Source organism: Brassica napus, chromosome C4, assembly GCF_020379485.1.
Source record: "Brassica napus cultivar Da-Ae chromosome C4, Da-Ae, whole genome shotgun sequence".
Lineage (NCBI taxonomy): Eukaryota > Viridiplantae > Streptophyta > Magnoliopsida > Brassicales > Brassicaceae > Brassica > Brassica napus.
The window spans coordinates 59097409-59114866 of NC_063447.1; the positions used below are offsets into that span (position 1 = coordinate 59097409).

Below are 17458 nucleotides of genomic sequence, written 5' to 3' on the forward strand. Positions count from 1 at the left end.
TTTGGGGTCAAATCATGCAATTACTTTCTAAACCAAAATATTTCATACTGAAACTAACGGTAATCTTCCAAATACATAATCACCACATAAATTTTGTAATGGCTACAAAAAGCATCCAGAAATTGATTTTTCGATCTTGACTAACAAAGTAATGACCACTGCGTTGTTATTTAGTTTATTAGCAATATTAGATTACTGATTCAGATTTGTACATATCTTCGTAGATAAGCATAGTTTGTGGCAGAATATGCTGTTTCCCCATTTCCTAGCATGCTAATTTTTTATAAAATATATACACTTAATTAAACACATTCTCCAATTTTCTTTGTTATCGAAATTGTGGTCCAAAAGTATGCTAAGCTTTTTAAAGTCACCAAATAATTATTTACCCACAAAATAAAATAAAAAAGCATCTCGATATAAATACAAACAAAACAACTCATGTGCTCAAAAGGTTAAATGTCAACATGATAGTCGAAATTACGGAAGTACCCTAAGAACCGACCTTGCTAGCCAATGAGGGTTGCTCCTGTGATTGGCTCGACCAAAACGTCTTTGGGCAATAATTAGGCAACATTGGAGCCGCAAATACCCTCTCCCATTAGTTAAGTACTTAAGTCAAAAAAAAAAAGTACTTAAGTCATGGAGTATTATTATTATTTTCATCCGCAAAACAACAACAGAAAAAGATTAAATCAACGGTCCTTGAAAAGCATACAAATAAATAAAGTTCATTGAATACAAATGAGACTACAACACGTGTGAAACCTATTCAAAGACGACACATGTCTTTTACTTATTTTTATGGGAAAGCCTATCACAAACTATACAAGTACGAGTGTTTATTGGTTGATTGAATCAAAAAGGTCCTCTGAAAATACATATTAAAAGAATGTTTGATATGTTAACTAATCTTACTTTGAAATAAAACCTTTTTAATTTCAATCTAATTATACTATGGCTTATTGTACTATGTTGATGTGGAATACTTACCTAATAAAATTAAAGAAATGTTACTATCTTATAGAAATATGTTACACTAAGCATGTGTTGATTCCGTTTCTATTTGGGCTGACTTGATATATGTTTTATTGCACTCTTATAATTCTTATATGAAATATACAATTATGAAAATTATCATTCGTTACACGCATGTTTAGATATATACCATTAAATTTATCCTATTACATTGGAGTTTAGTTAAAATAATTTTGAAATATAGTAACAAAGTTGTCATATCACTGAAAATTACTAATTATAATATTTTTCAATGTGTGTAAATTTTATTTATTTATCTCAAGAACGTTTAGTAGTAGTATTTTCGAAGGGAAGCCTAATTAGTAGCTAGCTTAACGTGATCAAGAAATACAAAAATAAAAAGTTAAAAAAAACTCGTAGATCTTGACACTAATATATACTCATAGACAGACAATCACAGCTCAACAGCTTTTTAACTCACCTCTCACTCTCAGATCATTCCTGTTTCATATACATCTTTATCTCTCTCTTTCTCTCTCTCTCTTCCCTTTTCAACTTGAGAGATTGGGAGAAAGAAGAAGGTTGGGTTTTGTTCACTTTATCAGCTTCAAGTTTCTGAACCCACCTGAGTTTCTCTCCATTGCTCTCATGTGAGATTTGTTCTAACCTCATCACTTTTCTTTTGTCAGTTTATAAATTCAAGATCCTTTGCTTTTCCTTCCTTCATGGGCCTCCTCTGTTTTGTAACTTTTGTTCCTCCGAATGTCCTTTTAATCTTTCTGTGGATTCGGATCTAGCAATAAGAAAACTGGTTTGGTAAAAGGGTTTTATCGTTCAGACAACAAAGCTCAAACATATGGAATCTTTTTCTTCTTCTTGTCCTTAAGATTCTCATACCTTTGATGCTTATCATCTCTCTTGATGCCATTTTGATAGATTAAAGTCCCAATCTTTCTCTCTCTCTTTGAGTTATTAAAGCGAGGCTCAGAGGCACAAGATCGAAAGACTAGAAGATGAACAGAGGAACCGAAGTCATGTCACCAGCAACATACTTAGAGACATCATCAAACTGGTTGTTCCAAGAGAACAGAGAAACCAAATGGACAGCTGAAGAAAACAAGAAGTTCGAAAACGCTTTAGCCTTTTACGACAAAGACACTTCCGACAGATGGTTCAAAGTCGCAGCTATGCTCCCCGGCAAGACAGTCGGAGATGTGATCAAACAGTACAGAGAGCTTGAGGAAGACGTCAGCGACATCGAAGCTGGTCTTATCCCGATCCCTGGCTACGCCTCTGATTCATTCACGCTCGATTGGGGAGGATACGATGCTGGAAACAATGGGTTTAACATGAACGGATATTATTTCGCCGCCGTGGGAGGAAAGAGAGGATCCGCCGCGAGAGCAGCGGAACATGAAAGGAAGAAAGGTGTTCCATGGACAGAAGAAGAACACAGGTAACAAACCTACTTTCCTTTTCTATACGTCAATGCTTTCTTCTCTAGAGTTGGACACTTTCTTTAGAAAAAAAAATATACGTACGTCTTAATCTTGAAAACATATTTATGTATACGTATACGTATATCTGATCGTATAAATACATATATTCCATAGTTAATCAAGACAATACAGTCGCCCACCAAATCAAATTGCATTTTCAATGCTTCTCTATGTTAGGTACGTATGGGTTACAACTTACAACATCTCCAATGTATTAATCTTTTCTTTTTCAAAATACAGCTTAATATTCTAATAATACTCTATTTTAAAGTGAAAACGAAGTAATAAGTAAAACTGGAGAAAGTTGTATTTCAAATAGAACAAAGAATTGGGATGCTGTCAAAGATGCTCTTAAACACACATCCACTATAACGTAGTAGATGCATGTATTTCTTTATAAAATCAAAATTATTCTTCTTTTTTAAAGAGAATATATTTTGTTTTTTCTCTGATGTAGCGAGTTTATAAAACCCCATCGGTCATTTGCTTCTTTCTTGTATGCATTTGATTGGGTCTTGGTGCGGTTAATTATTTGACATGCACGCTGGTCATTAGGCATGGAGATAATAGCACATGAAACTTTGGTATAAAACAAGGCAAGTAATTTTTTATTATTTCTTTAACCAGGACATAATATAATTAGTTAGTATTAGTCTTGTCGCGATTTCAAACTATTTATGGTAGAATGTACTTTTGACAGAAAACAAAATTTATTTCTTGTATGACATTGATGATTGGTATCTAATTAGTTTGATTTCCGTACGGTTTGATGAATGTGCAGACAGTTTCTGATGGGTCTGAAAAAATATGGAAAAGGCGACTGGAGAAACATAGCTCGCAACTTCGTGACCACACGGACGCCTACGCAAGTCGCGAGTCACGCTCAAAAGTATTTCATAAGGCAAGTCAACGGCGGTAAAGACAAACGCCGATCAAGCATCCATGATATCACCACCGTCAACATCCATGATTCTCTTGATGCCGCAGCGGCTGATACCGCAACCACAAACGCTCCATGCTCACCACCGTCACTAGGAGGAAGCCAGCGGGAGGGGTCGGGTCAGTCGGAAGGTCAAACTGTATACGACGAAACAGCGGGTACGTTTTACAATCAAAACGCGTTTCAAGAAACGCTACTTGGAATGTCGTCAACGCCGTACATAACAAAACTGCAGGAACAGAGTTTCCTAAACGCATCGCAGTTCGAATTGTATAATGCATATCTCCAAATGTAGCACAAGATGAAGATCTGGAATTACGAGTTGTTAATTATTTAATAAAATGTACTCTTTTGTTTTTATTTATTCGCTTGCATATACAAAAAGAGAAAATAGCTGCTACTTTTTAAGAGATATTTATTTGTTTTATCCTGTGTTTTTGTGGTTAATTTTAATGAGTTTTCAGCAAATTAATTATTTTAATTGCCGAGTATTTAAGTTTGTTGTTATGTTTGTGTGATTTGAAACTCTTTTGAGCTCAAATTAGTTGTTATACTTTATGTTGAGTCATGTAGGCTTTTATTACAATTTTTTTTCCTTATTGATGAATTTTCAATTACCAAATACTACTAATTATTACTGTTGCTCTTTGTTAGATATTTTGCAACATTCCCGTTTTCTCTTTATAATCTAATTTGTACAATTTAAATGTAAAAATGAATAAATCAGCTGATGCCAAAAAGTCTTAAATGAGGTGTCCTAGTTTAAAGTGAATTATATATTTATGAATACGAAGCTAAAAAAAATATTATGTAAATTGAGGTTTTCCATTTTGTAATCTAAGATATATCACAACTTGTTGTGGTGATAAATCTGTAATCGAAACATAGCTCTCTATTAGTTTATAATTACTCTACTTTCCCAAATATTTTATTCAATATGACTTTCTGAAGTTCGAATGTGACAGTATAATGAGAATCTATGGCGAGCCTAAAGAAAGACCACAAACAAAAAGCCATAATGATTGATATGTTTTTGTTCCATGCCATTATATCAAGTTGCCAATTTTTTAGTAGCTTTTATCTTCAGGCTTCATGTGAATAATCATAAACTTCCTGACTTATAAGTAAATTGGTAGTAGAATGGATTAATTCATGTCTTCAGAATCTGATTTTAGATTTATAACACATGTATTTTGATAGAAATAATAATTTTGCTATTGATAAAGAAGAATACTTTTGCGATAATTTATATTTAGATCAATCATATATGTTTTTTTCGAAACGAGATCAATCATATATGTTTCGAACTGAAATCTGATACTATGTCAAAACTATTAGACTTTTAACTCAAATTAACTTTGACAAAAAAAAAACTCAAATTAACTAATAATAAGTGAACTGATTTATATTTTATAGATTATTGTATGTCCCTATGTGAAAATTATAGCAACAAAGTAACAATATTGTGTATATTCCAAGACGAATATATCGATATTAAAAACCTAATGCATAACAAATAAAAGTATAGATGCCTTTAAATCCTTTTTAATATTATCATTTTTTTAAAAAAAGTTGGTGAATTTGTTCTTTAAATTGATGTTTGGTGTATTTCCATTTTGATGCAATTGTGAGAGTAATACATAAGTATCTCCACATGATTGCAAATTTGACTTTGAAGGTCGACGGTTGATTCCTAAGAGTATCTCCGACAATTACACTAAATTTGGTGTTGAAATTACATCAAATTTGGTGTTTTGATATCAATTTTTTTTTTTGTCATTTCCAACAATGATACCAAATTTTAACCAAACTAATATTAGATATTATTTGATATTTGAATTTTAAATTTTTTAAATTTTTATTATTTGTAACCGATAAATAACTCTTTTATCACATCAAAATTATTATTTATATTTTATTATTTGTAAGTGATAAATGATAATAGTCATATAATAATTTATTTTGAGAAAAAATAAAAAAAATTAATTTTATAACTATGTGAAAATAAATATAAAATACAAATAATACAATGTAGTTATGCTTAAAATTTGATAGTAATTACATTATATTATTAAATAAAACTTATTAAAATATGATTTTAAAGATCTTGTGTGATGGTGTCAATTTTGATATCTTGTTAGAGATGAAATTACACCAAATTTGATGTTTTGTTGGAGATGACCTAATAATTCTCGTAAATCTCACTTCCACAATATTAGATTTGTTTTTCTTTTCCACATGTTAAGTCATAACGCACTTTGTTTTGTTCTTAAAAATCACCAGAGGTTTTATGGGTTAACTTTAATGTTAAATCTTAAATTTTATATGTGAACCAAGAAGATTAGTTTAGTTGCCTATACTGTATTTCTTTGTATCAAGAAGATAGAAAAAAATAGAGAAATTACTTGTCAACTATTCATATATCATGTCGTTTAGACAACTTTGAGCAACATATACCATGCCGTTTGCTTTTCTCAAAGCCACACAACATAATCACCTCATCTATAGCTCATGGGGATTATCATATAGACAAATTAAATCTTGGATACACATGTACATCAAAATGAATTACTTATCGGTCATTTTTCACTCGGGTATGATTTCTGTCTTGTGGATCACTTAATGGGCCTTCGAGCCCAGAGTAACCCAATCTTAGAATCCTAGCTCTTTATCTCTATATTGTCAAAATTTCCAATAAAATTAAGCAACTATGGTTCGAGTGGTCCAAGTGGACCCCAGCCCCCACCCCCCCCCCCACCCCCCCCCCCGATATAGGAGGAATAAGATCGGCCCCCACCCAATTCAATCTACGATTGCTCCATAAGATCGGAAGGTAATAATTGAAAGTCCAGATCGCAAACTAATTGGAACCGATTGAGTTGAAACTTACAAATAAAAAGGTAATTTGGGTAAATAAATATTCGCAGAAGGGAGAGGTTGTCACCGAGACCAATGATTGTTCAAATATTTAAGACGCTGCCTAAGTAGATACCCTTGTGACGAATATTAATGGCCGAGTCATAATCAGACGACAATAGTAGACCCAACACTGGACATTGTCTTTGATTATCTTTTCATTATTCTATTTATAAGATGTAGCAACTCAATCGTATAATATGTTGCTAGTATCCCTTGTTCGAAAACGCGTCTTAGGCGGCCGTATACTCGCCGGAAACGCGTGAAACGGTGACACACCGTGGCGTTTTGCTCTAATTCGGTTGTCCATCGAAAAAAATAGAAAATCCCTTTGTTTTGTAGATTTGTTGTTCGAAATCACATGTTAGGCTATAGATCTGGTCAATTTGTGTTACAATCCACAATATTAACAAGAAAAAGCTATAAATCGAAAGGAAAAAAATGAAAACGGCAGCAAAAAATCGCAGAGCTCTTAGGTTGAAGATGGGGTTATTTTAGTCTTTTCCCATTCATTTAACCTAGCACTGAAAAAAAAAAACAAAAAAAGGCCCAACAGCTGTTCGAACCCGGGTTAATTGGGACTTACAAAACCGATCTACCCACTAGACCATGAATAATCTTCGGGTTATATAGACATGTTTTATATTTAACTCTCATGTTTATATAAATGCCCTAAAACTAATTCCCGATTAATCCTCGATTAATCTCCGATTTTTTCATAAATCGCTAGGCCCAACCCGAGCGCACGCGTAGCGCCTAGCGAATTTCTGAACAGGGCTAGTATCTAATATAAACCCGTGATTAAATAGATGTTCTTGGACGGACATATGATAAGACCTAAATATCGTACTAATGATCCACCTAACTAGATCGGTCATTTACATTGATGTGTTTTCTTGGTAGACTACATAGATTATCAGTCAACCAAATACTAAAAACAACGGAAATTCATTGTACACACGACAGGAGTGTGTCAATTTAGGCTTGATTTAAATCTAACATCAAAAAGAAGCTAAAGTTAGAAAACGGACAAAACTGTATAATTGAGTTATGTTGTTACTCTTCTGTATCTGGCAATTATCAAATAATCATCCAAGTGAGTGTTTCAATAAAGTACTAGCTATAATAACATTCTTTTTTATTGTAACAATTTCTTTTGATTTTGTGATTTGGCATAAAGTTTTGGGTCAGCGTTAAAATATGAATCACAGTTTTGACTTAAAGAAGGGATTTCTACAACATTAGTTATGACCATAATCTTGAATTTTATATTTCTAGTTGGACTGGTTTTCTATAGTTGGCACAACTCTACGTCACCAGCACACAGAGCTCCATGCACAAAAAGTTATAGTCAAAAGTCATGACTGGTACAGCGTACAACACAACTGTCAAATTCCATCTTTTCATTTTACATTTCTTCAACATGTATCCTGGTCTTAAGTTGTTTAACTTCCGAATAAAATAAAAATGGAGAAACACTTTTCGGACGTTTAAACGAGACTTTTCACCGTGTTTCTGCATGTGGTGCAATAACTTTCTTACCTGTCAAAACAAATCTTTTTGTGTGGGACAGATGAATTTTTATGTCTTACACAATTGTTTGATCGGTTTATACTGTAGTCTGTAGATCAATTTGTGAATTCACTCATGGTTGTATACTTGTATATTCCTGACATGATGATGATCAGGTACATCAGCTACTATACATAAAATAAATGCAAATTTAATACCCCATCTGTTTTTTTTTATGTAGGTAGTTTTAGATTAATGTATAAATATTAAAAAAATTATTAATTTTTCCAAAATTAGCATTTGATATATAAATTAGGTGTAGTTAAATCAATCATAAATAAGTATATATTATTTGATTGGTCACACTATACCCAACACAAATAAAAATTACTTAAAATTATGAAAACTACTTATATTTTGAAACAAATAAGTTTTACTTAAACTACTTACAATAAAAAAATAGAGGGAATATTAACTTTAAGAGCGGATATATTTTTTGTTTTACACTTTTTTTAGAAATTTAATTTTTAGATTTGTGCTTTTTAGCCATATTTGTGTTTTTTTATAATATTTTTCTTAAATGATTAATAAGAAGTTTTAATAATTGTATTAAAATAGTTGGACCACACTTATATAGATAGTCTTAATGTTTTAATAGAATATATGACTTATGACATTCAGAAGTACATTTGATCTTCAGTGGTTATGACAGTACGTTGGATCTTTGTAGTGGTTATAATCATATATTATTGTTAGATGTACGAAATGTCACATACCGTCATATTAGAAAATATGTGTCCATTATATGTTTTATAACCTGTTTACACTATTGACAAATATTTGTATAACATGCTTAAGATGAGCTTAATGTAAAACAGATTTTTGGGTCAGAATTAATTTACATTCGATTAAAAAGACAATATTATATACAATCAAGCAAATGATCACACCAAGGTTTTCTTTCTTAAATCGTTATTATACTAAAAGTAAAACTTGAAAATATCACGAAAAAACTTGCAAAGAAACAATTATCGAAGCATAGAAGACAAATAAATTAACAAACTTACCAATTCTTGCTAAATGAAAAAAAAAAGATTTAAATATTTGTATTATTTCTTCATCATCTCTTTCCTCCAATCAAATATAATCATATCTTCTCCTTCTTCACCGGAACCCTACCGTCGGTACCAGCTAGCATTGCGTACTTATCCTTTCTTGTGAAGTTGGTGCACTCAAACCCTAAGGTTCCTGCTAAAACCCTCTGTATGTAATTCGCCACCTCTATCGGCGACTTGCCTCCTTTACACGTCAGCTCAGCCGGAAGCTGTTTAAGGAACGTGATCTCGAACGTCGGAACCGGGTTCATGAACGCGAAGTAAGGATCAAGAAACTTGTAGCCACGTGTGGTTGTACCATTAAACACGCTTTGTTTCGTATTAATCGCCACGGGAACGATCCTATCCGTAAGCTCGGCAAAGAGTGCACTAAACCGGAGAAGGAAAGGCTCACGGCAAGTGGTTCCCTCCGGACATATCACGAGATCACCTTCCTCTAAGAGACGCTTGATGTTCGCTGCGTCTTTCTCGCGCTGACGAGTCAACGCAACGGCTTTTATTGGAGAGATTAGCTCAGAGAATTTGCTGATACTGTACGTGACGCAGCTAATTTTCCGACCGAGCGCGACAGCTGTCACCACGGGGTCGAGGACGGTCCGGTGGTTGCAGACCAAGAGGTGGCCTGGTTGGCCGGGTTTAGGTGGCGGAGGAGGGTTGCCGTTGACGACTAGTTTGATCCCTGTGAGCTTGTAGTTGTAACGGGCGATGCGTTCCGGTAACGGAATATTCGTGTAGACGCGGATGAGAGAGACTAGAAAACCGACGGGAAGCCAGAGGAGAGTTAACAATGCAACTAACGGAGTTGGTCGTTGGACTAATCTGCCCTCGTGGAATATTATAGGGTTTAAGAGTTTATTTCTTGGTAATGGTTCGCATTTTGTACGTGGCACCATGTAACCCTCCTGCAGTCAATTAAAAAAATTGTTATATTAACTGAAGCTGAAAAGTACTTGTGATTTGTACGTAATTGTCTGGTAGCATGCACTTTTGATTTTTTTGGGGTCGAATTATATAATGCGATACCATAGTACTCATGAGAGAGACATATGTACTATCAAAATTATTAGTGATTAGAAAAAACATGCATGTAATACATCTTACATGTGTAAGTAATTTATATAATTACCTAGGATAATTTTTTTTGACCAAATTATATTTTTGACTTAATTATTTAGCAGTTTACGAGATGAGAGTGAAGAAGAACAAAACAAATATGATCATGGCTTTTACATGACAAAAAAAAAACAGTGGTTCGTGTATGAAAGAACCTAAAAGTTACTGATTCTATCACAGAGTTTAAGAATTCACTCGTAAAGTCTAAAACAAAATTCTAAAATAGTCTATTGGGTAGATACGTAAGGTCTAAGAAAGTTTAAGCACGTAAAATGACTTTAGTTTCTTTAAAAGAATTATAAAAGAACAAAAGTTTCTTTAATTATTTACCTAATTTTATCCTCATTTAGTGCAACTAGACATTATAAAAAAATTATATGATTGGCCAAAATGAATAAGATCATCTTTATCGGAGTATTTAGGAGGATTTTTAGAGGAAAAGATGGGATTGGTCCTACAAAATGAGAAGAAAGGTAGTTTCCTGTCGCTAAATAAGAGATTTTGTTATGGGTTTTTTCCACTGTTTTACGGGCTCCATAACACGTGGCGGCCCGTGATTGGTTCTTTTAAAAAAAAAAAACAGATAAAACAAAAAAAAAAAAATTTAAGAAACGGAACTGGGTTTCTGCGATGCTGATGCTCTAAGAAGGGCTGTACACACTAAACAGTGAACACCATAGGACAACACAATAACTACTCAACCGAAAAAGCTGCACCTACGTCCAAATTTCATTGACATATACTCTCTCCGTTCCTAAATATAAGATGTTTAGGTAAAAACACGAATATAAAAAAAATCATTTTTTGTCTAGAAAGTATCATTAAAATCATAAATTAATGTTATTCATCCAATTACAAAATAGATTATCAAATATAAGAGAATACTAGAGGGGTTCTTAGCGTGTGGGTCCCGCGTAGGACCCTTTTTTTTTTAAGAAACCGGTTACCAAAACTACCAAATAGTAGTCGGTCCTTAAGGGTTTTTTACACTGTTCGCGGGCCCCACTGACACGTGGCGGTCCGCGATTGGTTCGTTTTTAATTTTTTTTTTCTAAATTCGAAAAAATAAAAAAAAAAAATTAAGAAACCCTAAATGGGATAATGATGCTCTAATTGGTTACACAGTTTTTAATAAATAAAAAATTACCTAGAAAAATAAAAAACATCTTATATATTAGAACATCAAAATTCTTTAAAACATCTTATGTTTAATAACTGATGGAGTAATTATATACTCATAATGTCGTGAATAACGTATTTATTGAGTTAGACATCAGTAATAAAAAGATACGAAAATAACATATCATACAAAAAAGAGGAAGATAGGTGACGGAAATAACCTTGCAAATTGACATGAAATCGTGGTCCGTCTTACTATCGCCAAGCCCCAAATCAGGTAAACCGGACGCAACGCCACCGAACTCTCTCAAAATGGCGTCGCGTTTGTGTTGACCAACGAGAACACCTGGTCTTCTAACAAAACCGGTTGCACGACCCGATTTGGAGACTTCGAGTTCCGTTCCAAGAACTTTATTGACTCCTAGGTATGTCTTCACGAACGGCTCAACCATGACCCGTGGACTAGCTGTTACTATATACCGCTTCCCGAAGGTGTTGAAGATACTCCACGCGTCAGGTCTCACGTCCTCCGCGTAAAACCTCGGTAGGACGGAACGGACCACGAGCTCAACGTCTCGGATCTTGAGACCAGCGAAGGTGATAAAGATGAAAATGTTGATGGCTAGTGTCTCGGAGACGGAGAGGTACGTGAGGTAGACGAATGGTACGGACGCAAGTAGGATCAAAGCGCGGAGCAAGCTCCCTGCTTCGAGGGCCACGAGGAAATAGTAAGGAAATGCGCTACGAGAGATTAGTAACGTCCCATCGAGATCAGCAGTCACGGTTTGGTTCGACCGGTCCTTAATCTCATAGCTTGTTATTGGCTGGAAACGACGCCGCTTCTCCTGAGCCCCCATCAGACAAGAAGAGAAGAGAGAGAGAGGTGGGAAATTTGGAAGGTGAGAATGAGTATGGATTGGTGAATACTTTTTAGGAGTGTTGTTTATATAGTGAGAAGCGAAAGAGAATGGGCATGATTTTGTTGTTGAGGTGGTTGATATTAGTATACCAAAGAAATATATGCTTTTGATTTTTCAACGGTTAGAGAAAGAAAAAGAACAGACTGTGTATAATAGATAACAATATCAGTATGACTACTGCCGTTACATAAATTAATTAGTCGATCTTCCGAATACGCAAGGAAGTGATTTGAATAAAATAATAGCCAAAATGTGGATATCAATTTTTGATTAATTAGGGAAGATAGTTAATTGCGAAGAATGAGTGGTTTGAGACGTGTGAAATAGAATGAGAGTTAAAGTTGGTGAAGACCGAAACCAATCTATTGATTATCAAAACAACTATGGAGAATTTTTTATGTTCTTGAAGGCCTACGCGCCGCCGGTTTATAGTTAGAGGCTTTGATCTCCATCTTTGCCTCTTATTATTTAAGTTTGTTTTTGGTATGCTGTGAGTGTCAGTCTCTACCATGTTTTATCAATGAGTCTGATTGTGGTTACCTGCGGTTTCTTGTGGCCTCTGGAAGTTCCTGGTTCAGCTATGTATATTGCAAGTACACAACGTATCATTTTTGCTCAGATTTTCTCATTTTAGTTCAGTTCTTTTGAATTGTTTTGAACTTTGTATTTTAGTTATGTTATGATCGTCTACCTGAATTTTAATTGAAATTTGGTTCAAAAATACAACATGCATTATTTGTTTCTAAGAGAAAAGATGGTAGGTGATGAAATTGAATTGCAAAATAAAAGAAATAGATTAGCATTAATATATATATTTGTATATAGTAGGTCTTTCACGGAGATTTCAGTTCTTTTTTTTTCCGCCAAGTTTTTTAATATTAATAAAACGGGATCAAGCCCAACTACACGGCCCGAGGCCCAACAAGACAAACATCAAGAAGTCCAAAACCCTACGGGGCAAATAAGATAAGTTAAAGGGTCTGCGGCCCAAAACAAAAGAAACCGGACGACTTCGGTAGACCCACGCGTCAAGGAGGCCGGACACGTGTAAGCATAAAACACCATCAGGACGACACGCGTCGCTTCCGCCTCAACTTGACCGTCACCGCCTCGAAACGTCGCCGGAGCTACCACCGCAAACCTTGAGCTCAGATTACCGGAGAGCCTCCATCGAAACCATATCTCTTCACTTCCACGCTTTGTCTTCACTTCGGAGAGCTTCATCGATCCAGTCGAGAGCTCATCCGACTGAACAAAGCCGTGAACCACGAACCCAGAACCAAGACAAGCCACAAGCGGGATCCAAAACCGATCCAACGAACTGAAACACCTAAAGCCGGCGACGCAAGACTGAGAGAGCCTTCATCCCCCGGAGACAAAACCGACGACGGCGAAACTGAAGAAGCCTGCACCTCCCGGAGACAAGGGCCGGCGGCGACGGAGCTGTAGGAGCCTTCACCTCCCGGAAACGAAACATCAAAAGGCAAAACGACTAGCTTCACCGCGCCTAACCTCCACACGACCGCGCCTTTAATCCAGAAGCAGATCCGCCGGGGATGGGACCAGAACCAGAGCTCAGACAAGCCGGAGGACAGAGGAAACGAAAGAGAAGCGAAAGGCCAACATCTTTACGGTTGCTCGAGGGGTTCCGGCGACGGCATGCACACTCACGCGCCGGCCGCTCGTCGGATCCAATCTTAGATCTACTTTCTCTCTCTACTCTCTCCTGAAAATTTCAGTTCTGTCATATTGATTTTATGGAAGTCACTAAAAATCCACTAAAAATAAATAGTTTTTCTTGTCAACACTGTCACGTGATCTATACACGTCAGTTCCTTAATATTAGGAAAATTGCATGGAATAACCATAAAAAAACTATAATCCATTCTATGGACATAGCATCACAAGTGCTATGATATGTTGTTATATATGAATGGTATTTTGGACGAAAATATCTTTATGTTATTTTCACGCTCAGATGCTTGATTCACATGTGTTTTAGTCGGTGATGTAAACTTTCAACACCAATAGAGAGATCGTCGGAGCTCGTCGGAGTTTAATGTCAATGATTATTGTACAATGTGTGCTTCAATAAATGTAGAAAGTATGTGTAAGTGCAAAATCTAAAACAAATCACAAATAAGAATAAGAAGAAGAAGAAAGGATTGGAAATCGCGAAGGTACAAGATACGAGTTATTAACATGGAGTGAATTGGAGAAGATGAACAATATTCACGATATAATCTATTCTATACTTTTGGTTTGTAATAAATAGAATAGAAACCATACTTCATATTAATATAAACACTGCATTAACTTGTATAGATTTTTCAGGACAAAACTCAAGATCCAATACAACACACATCTTACTTTATTGTTGTTCTCCAACAATCAAGATGTAATCTTTTATAGAATATTGTAGATATTTTATAAATATATTATAGTATGTTATAGGTTTTCTCCTTGTCCTTTTCACTCCTCTTCTTCTTTTATTCTTTTGCTTGGTTGACTAGGGCAGTTAATAATAGAGGTTTGTAATATGTTTTGGCCCTAATTATTGTGTTATGTGGGTTGGGTATTTTTCATTTGTTTGAGTTGACAAGTGCAGTTGATAACGTAATTGTAATATGTTTTGGCTCTTATTGTATTATGTGGGTTGGGTGTTTTCTTTTACTTTGATTGACTAATGCGGTTGATAATTAGGGATTGTATTATGTAAGAAGAAGAAAAAGATGTGCATAATATAATATGTTCTACATTTTTGCCTTGTAACAAATAGAATATACATACATAATAGACTAGTAAAAAAATATGTGTTGTGTTTGGATTTATCCTACCTGTAACATTAGCACCATCACTACTACCAATTCTTCATCATTGTACCGTATTTTTTTCCACAACCACCATCGCCATCCATCATCTCCAGAGCTGATCCCGAGAATTTGGGGGCCCTATCTGAAACAAAATATGTATTTAATTATATCTAAATATTAAAATTATTTTTTTATTTTATTTTATTTTTATCAAAACTTGGTTTTCATTCCCTTTAGAAAAAAAATCAAAATTTGGTCTTCCTTATATTAGTAGTTTTATTATAAAATTTATTCATATTTAAATTATAGAAACCTAAAATATGCTTGATATCTTATTATTATTCTTATAAACTATAAGAATAATAATAAATGATTATATATAATTATAATTACACAGATTTATATATAAACAAATGATTTTTTTTAAAAAAATTGGGCCCCACAAAATGGGGGCCCATTCAAATGTTTCACATTCTTCCCCTCAGGCCCGACTCTGATCATCTCCCTATCTTTTCACCGTTCATTTTTTCAGCTTCATGTAACAACAACCAGAAGCAATTGTTCTATATTATTTGTGTACTAAATATAGTATAGTATAAATTTGAAAATCGCTCTTGATGCATGACCATGCACAGAGAAGGATCATTTGGTATACTTATGTGCAAAATTGTCACATCCGAACCTTACTTTAATATATGGTTACTTGGTGAATATTTTCCCTCAATATTGCTATCTCACGAATTCACCCTTAATATTAGGAAAAATGATTGCTGACTACATGAAGTATTGGCCATCACATGGTTAACCATGCAAAGTATACTAATGTATATCTAGCTACATGAAGTATATGTTATGCATAGAAACATCTCTCAACTTAATTATGTTATATAGTTAACATCACGAGTTTAATTTCATTCATCCAAAAAGTGTTATGGATGTCATAGACCGTTTAAATATTTCGTTTTATCAATTAAAATATGGCGTATCTAACGATAATTTAACAAAATTTATACTTTGATCCGAGTTTTAAAAGCATAAAAATATTTTTAACAAAATCTAATTTATAAAATCAATATATATTATATAAAATTTTGATAAGTAGTGTTTTAAAGTTATACTATTTTATTTATATTAAATATTAAAGTTATATAGGGTATTATTTAATTTTGTTTTAATTATTTTAATCTGTTTTGTAATTAAATTTTAATAAAATATATGTAATTTTTGATTAATTGCATGATATATATTTGATCAATTTTTATTATAAAAAGTATTTGAGATCAATTTATTGACTCTAACATCTTATTTTTAATATAAAATTAATTAAATTGATGAATAATTTTGTTTATATTTTCATAAACAAAAATTGCATTTATTTAAACTTAGTAAAACTTTCATATTATATTTTTATTCTCAGATTATTTTATTCTCTAAAGTATATAATTAATAATTATATACGCGAAATTATGTTTGGTTTAAATTAACATCAAATAATTTTTAAGAAAATAAAATGTAAGAGTCAATAGATTGACATCAAATACGTTTATAATTAAAATTTATCAAATAATTATATATCACACAATTTATTAAAAGAATTATAGAAATTTTATTAAAAGTGGATAAGAAAACATATTAAAATAATAAAAAAATTACATAATATCTTATATAACTTTCATATTTAATATAAATAAAATAATATAATTCTATAGTTTTTAAATACACTAAGATAAAAATGTTAAAACACTACATATAAAAAATATTATTAGATATTGATTTTGTATATAAGATATGTATAAAAAAAATATTCTTTTAAAACATGGGTTAAAATCTAATTTTAGTTAAATTACAGTCGGGTAGGTTATATTTTAATTGATGAAACGAGATATTTAAATGGTCTCTGACATCTACATCAGTTTTTGGATGAATGAAATTAAACTCGTGATGTTAACTACATAACATCATTAAGTTGAGGGATCTTGCTATGCATAACATATACTTCATGTAGCTAGGTATACATTAGTATGCTTTGCATGATTAGCCATGCGATGACCAATACTTCATGTAGTCAACAGTCATTTTTCCTTAATATTTCAATGGACATATCTCTAAAAAACTTAATTTTTATACTATATCATTATTTAATGTTCAAGAAAACATTTAGAGTGTGATTGGTTACTTTTAGAGTAAATGGGAGAAATATAAATAGATGAAAAAAGAGAAAAATAAAAGTGGGAAAGAGAAAAAGATATAGTAAATATTTACAAGTGAAATAGTTCAGGGGTTTGCAAAATATCTGTTTTTCTGAAATAGTATTATATGATTTTCTGTTAACAAAATAACTGTTTAATCTTGGATTTTTTTTTAAATAAACCCAAAAATTAATTTTTTTTTCTTCTGTAAGTTTTCATACTCTTTGGTTATACTTAGAAAGAGTTGCAAAAGTTAATAACACGTATCCATGTTTTTAAGAATTTACAATAGACAAATGAGATCTTGCAAATTTTCGTGCAAGTTTAAGAAGTTCTTTCTGAAA

The 17458-nt window shown here is 33.1% G+C and overlaps 2 protein-coding genes across 3 annotated transcripts; one reads left to right on the top strand and one right to left on the bottom strand.

Moving 5' to 3' along the window:
• Positions 1–1441: 1441 nt before the first annotated feature.
• On the top strand, positions 1442–3908 carry LOC106403045 (transcription factor DIVARICATA). Of its 2 annotated transcripts, XM_022701464.2 has the most exons (3): positions 1443–1628; positions 1915–2434; positions 3259–3908. In XM_022701464.2, exons 2-3 carry the CDS (start codon positions 1992–1994, stop codon positions 3710–3712), a joined length of 897 nt encoding a protein of 298 aa, XP_022557185.1. In that variant the 5' UTR covers positions 1443–1628; positions 1915–1991; the 3' UTR covers positions 3713–3908. The 2 variants fall into 2 exon arrangements, with proteins under 2 accessions (XP_013699341.1, XP_022557185.1); XM_013843887.3 differs by having other exon boundaries at positions 1442–2434.
• A 4805-nt stretch (positions 3909–8713) lies between these two features.
• Positions 8714–12231, bottom strand: LOC106405546 (glycerol-3-phosphate 2-O-acyltransferase 6-like). The gene is made up of 2 exons (XM_013846066.3): positions 11414–12231; positions 8714–9862 (listed from the first exon to the last, which is right to left on the bottom strand). Exons 1-2 carry the CDS (start codon positions 12047–12049, stop codon positions 8993–8995), a joined length of 1506 nt encoding a protein of 501 aa, XP_013701520.1. The 5' UTR covers positions 12050–12231; the 3' UTR covers positions 8714–8992.
• Positions 12232–17458: the final 5227 nt, after the last annotated feature.

What these genes read in the sequence shown, in the direction of transcription:
- LOC106403045 (XM_013843887.3), top strand. Translation starts at nt 1,992, where the DNA reads ATGAACAGAGGAACCGAAGTCATGTCACCAGCAACATACTTAGAGACA. An exon ending in TGGACAGAAGAAGAACACAG is followed by an intron (nt 2,435 to 3,258) that starts GTAACAAACCTA and finishes ATGAATGTGCAG; the next exon opens with ACAGTTTCTGATGGGTCTGA.
- LOC106405546 (XM_013846066.3), bottom strand. Translation starts at nt 12,049, where the DNA reads ATGGGGGCTCAGGAGAAGCGGCGTCGTTTCCAGCCAATAACAAGCTAT. An exon ending in ATTTCATGTCAATTTGCAAG is followed by an intron (nt 9,863 to 11,413) that starts GTTATTTCCGTC and finishes AATTGACTGCAG; the next exon opens with GAGGGTTACATGGTGCCACG.